General features: G+C 34.6%; 1 protein-coding gene across 1 annotated transcript in view; it reads left to right on the top strand.

Annotated features, from left to right (window-relative positions):
• Positions 1-2,358, top strand: part of LOC117122604 — a 20,096-nt gene extending 17,738 nt beyond the window's left edge. Inside the window, exon 4 of the mRNA XM_033268242.1 lies at positions 2,242-2,358. Within this exon, the coding sequence (XP_033124133.1) occupies positions 2,242-2,358 (117 nt within the window). The remainder of the gene's footprint in view (positions 1-2,241) is intronic.
• The last annotated feature ends 1,698 nt before the right edge of the window (positions 2,359-4,056 follow it).

Genomic DNA, 4,056 nt, shown 5'->3' with positions numbered 1-4,056 from the left:
TAAACTCAATAGCTTTAAAATGACACCAAAATCAGCTCTGTAGGTGCCATACTTTTCGAGATATGGTCGGTTAAACACGCAAGGTATCGCTAATTAGCCAAAAGTTCGTTAGCAGATATCTCGCTAATTAGGAGGCCTAGAGAAAAAATTTGTCATTTCTGATCGTTTCTCATGGGCCTCAACAACATACAAAAATTTGAACAAAATCCGAGAGATTGATGTTTTTTTTTTGGTTGATTTGACATGGAATTACCCGTGTAAATATAAATTGGTTTTCGGCTCATGAAGTAGGTAAAGTAGATAAATCAAAGACAATTATGTTGTTATAGTTCTATCGCAGCGATTCATATTAGATACAAGGTACAAGATAGCTTTAATTGTCATGGGTCGTGACCCAAGTTTGGGCTGTGAGTGAATTTTTGAGGGTCGTCTGATTGCATCTGGGTCTCCAAAAGATTATACAGAAAGTCTCAAGTGTTAAAATTAAATACTTTAAAAATCAGAAGATTCGAGTCAAAACATTGAAAGAAAATATTTTAAAAATAAAATACGGTAATTTGATACAATTTTGGCTATTGTCTTCAATTTGCGTGCCTGCATGCAGTGTACTAAAATCTCAGTCAGACCGCTATTTGTTTAATAGTGTTTTTGTTTCAAAATACACAGGTATTTGTTTTGGTTGTGTAATAAATTTTAGACTCTTACAGTGTTGTGTCACTCATTCGCATCCTCAGCTCCTTATTTGTCTATATTAGGGGACATTATTTATATTGACCTAAAAGTGAGTTACAGCAGAACTAATTTATATTAATAATTTTTAATGCAAAATTCATTTACCGTCAATATGAATTCAGCAGTAATGTAATCAAAACTGCAATAGTTATGTTATGTTCGGCATTTTTGTGATGCAAATTCAATGACCAATATTCTTTTTTTCAATATTGAGCTTTCTATTGGATGCATGTATTATGAATAGAGTAAACGACTCAATAATTAGTAGGCCCTATGTCATTATACAGATTTGAATTCTAAAAATAAATTCAAAAGGCGTCAAAATATAAGTTGAAAGATCTTTCATTTTGAGACTGCTCTAGTTTTTGCGATACTGTACAATGAAAAAAGAAACGGTACTCGACAATAAATAGAGTAGTACTACATCAGTAAGCCGGTGCATTTCTTGTTCCATTCTGCACTTAGATACTGATGAGATTACATTGAAAATAGTCCCAGGCCTACGTTACTAAGATTTCCTCTATACGTTGGGATGCGGGGAAAGTGACACACTTCAAGGTGTACGCAGCTACTAGACTGAACCGGGAAGCAAGAGAGCAATGCCTAGGACCTAAAAATGAGATGTTATTACAAGGCCTCAGGCTAGACTTTACTACAAAATTTGTCTGGGTCATACATGGAACTGCTCTGGCATGATTCTAGTTAATTTCCAATATTTATAGCTCTGTAATTCCTGTAAACCGGAAAAAATATATCTGTGATTCACATACCAAAACTCGTGATTGTGAAGCTCGCACGCAGGTCCCGCTCTTCTGGCAACAAACAGATATGACCTACGTTGACCTAAACGTTGACCAATCATAATCAAGAAAAGTTTGAAAACCGTAGTACGTACTGTGTAAAAGTCTACTTTCAAATAGTGCTGAACTTTTGGTTATAAAGAACACCTTTATGTATGTCCTATTTTGGTAAACTTTTAGTATGTTGTTTTACATATAATTAAGTTTATATTTAGATCATAAAACGTTTTGTTGCAATTTTGTCCAGTCAAATCCGTATTTCCGGTGGACTACTTCGTTCGATGACAAACAATACTCTGAGCAGCAAAGCATAAACAATAGAAATAACATAGCGTTTTGACCATATTTTCGGAGGTACTGGTACTTGTAGCTGTCTGATTTCAGACATTGAAATTATGTTGTTGTTGAGGTTATGTAACCTAGAAAATCATAAATCCTTAACGGATGGTCGTCTCAATATAATTTTTTCTTTAAAATATTCGCAAAGGATATATCTACATACTGTATGAATAAAAAAATAATTGAAAATTTGTTTTGTCTGTCGAAACTTAACTGGAAAATGCAAGTCCGCATTGAATGTATTTATTATACAGTACTTGTATTTCTTCCATCTGTACTAGATACCATAAGAGTGCTAAGTGATTATAAAGAAAACATGCTCACTTATTCTCCATTTTTATGTATATTGTTATAAATTATAATTTTGTAGGATGGGAAAACGGCATTGTACAGAAGTGCTGCAGAGGGTCATACTAGAGTTTGCAGAATTCTGATTGAATCAGGAGCAAACAAGGATATTCAAAATGTAGTAAGTGTGATGTTGTGACAATTTTGTTTCTGTTCTAATACATTTCTTAAAGTTAAAATCTTATATATTTATTATTGATTATTAGTATCTATATTCTATTTGATTTGATATGTAAAAAAACATGAAAATTATAACCTTATTCTATATATCTCTTGGCTTCCCATATAAGAGAAGGGCAAAAAGATATAAATCAGTAGATGTTAGACTTGCCACAAGTCCCTTGTTATAGTTTTTCTTTGTTCTAGACAGCACTGTCAACGAGTGAATAAAGTTGAGTTATAATTTGATCTTTGGTTCATTCTAAAAAAAAAAAAAATTGAGTATGGAACGCCAATTAATTTTAGTATGGCATGCATTAAGTGCAATAAAAAGTGAATAACCCAAAATTAGGGCCTGGAACCCAGGCTAATCACCTGTATACTATTGATAAATGATCTACTTGGTATTGATAGTAATTGTTATTGTCGTGATGGAATAATAGACAATAACTGGATTTGCGTCAGGAGAAACATGTATAGGTGTAATTTTGCCCTACCTGACGTGAAAATGTACTGAATACTCAGTACATTTGAAAACAACTGCGAAAAAAATCGCAAGTTGTTCTTGGGTGGGACTCAAACCCACGATCTCCAGATCACTAGCCTGGCATCATACCTCTAGACCACCGAGCTTGCGCCTGATGGCCAGGCCAAATGGCCAAATTACACCTGTTTCTCCTGACGCAAATCCAGTTATTGTCTATTATTCCATCACGACAATAACAATTACTATCACAGGGGTTTATTTAAGAGCCGGCGGCCAGCGCATTCGATCGGCTACTACGATGTTTTCGCCTGCTACTTCAATCAATGCTGTACAAAAAGTAATACAAAAACCACCAATATAAATAGCGCAACAGACCTGTAAAGAACCTTAAACCTACACAAAGTTAATTTGCAATAGTATGCACTCATTTCAATGTTCCTTTCTGTTGAAAGTTCGTTAAAATGTCTACCAATTTTCAGACTCCATGTTTGACTTTCATGAACTCGCGGCGTAAACAAAGTTAAGTTCAAAGTTCGGCAGTCGCGCCTGGGTGAGTCCATCAAAGAAGCCACGCCTCCAAATCATATGTTAGCCAATAAGATAATAGAAATTTCTCCTCCACCACCATGTACTCAGGTGATGACCCAATCGCCCAAACTCTTTTTCCGTACATTAGGCTTCCGGGTTTTCTTACCGCGGAGAAGAAAAAAACAGATCGTCATTTAAAATTAATTTGTGTATGACTATGAACCTTTTATTTTCATTTCATTTTTATTTTACTAGGCCACTTTGTGATGACATAGATATTTCGGAAATGATAACTAATTAAAAAAAAAACCAACACTGGCTCAAATTCGTTTACACTCAGTAGCGGAGGTAGCAAGGCGAACCAACTATATTGAATGCTGTTTACACTCACAATTTCAGAGTCATAGATAGTACAATGATTAAAACGTCAGAGCAAGCCAAAATCGTCTCAATTCACATCATCACATGAGGTACATTTTTTTTCCAATGTGGTATCCATTCCTTTTCGATATCTGCGTAAATTTTAGAACTATTTTTTGCTCTCCTTAGATGTTTTCTTCAACGCATCTAGGGCCCGGGCATAGGCCTAAATGGTGAATCCCCACAAATTTCAACATGTTTGTGAAAAGTAAACAACTTCATCATTATAAAAATTGTATTTTC

The sequence above is a fragment of the Anneissia japonica genome, unplaced genomic scaffold (assembly GCF_011630105.1).
Source record: "Anneissia japonica isolate Jap-2015-1 unplaced genomic scaffold, ASM1163010v1 scaffold288130_len101125_cov175, whole genome shotgun sequence".
Taxonomy (NCBI): Eukaryota; Metazoa; Echinodermata; class Crinoidea; order Comatulida; family Comatulidae; genus Anneissia; species Anneissia japonica.
This window is presented reverse-complemented; position numbering and strand designations above follow the sequence as displayed.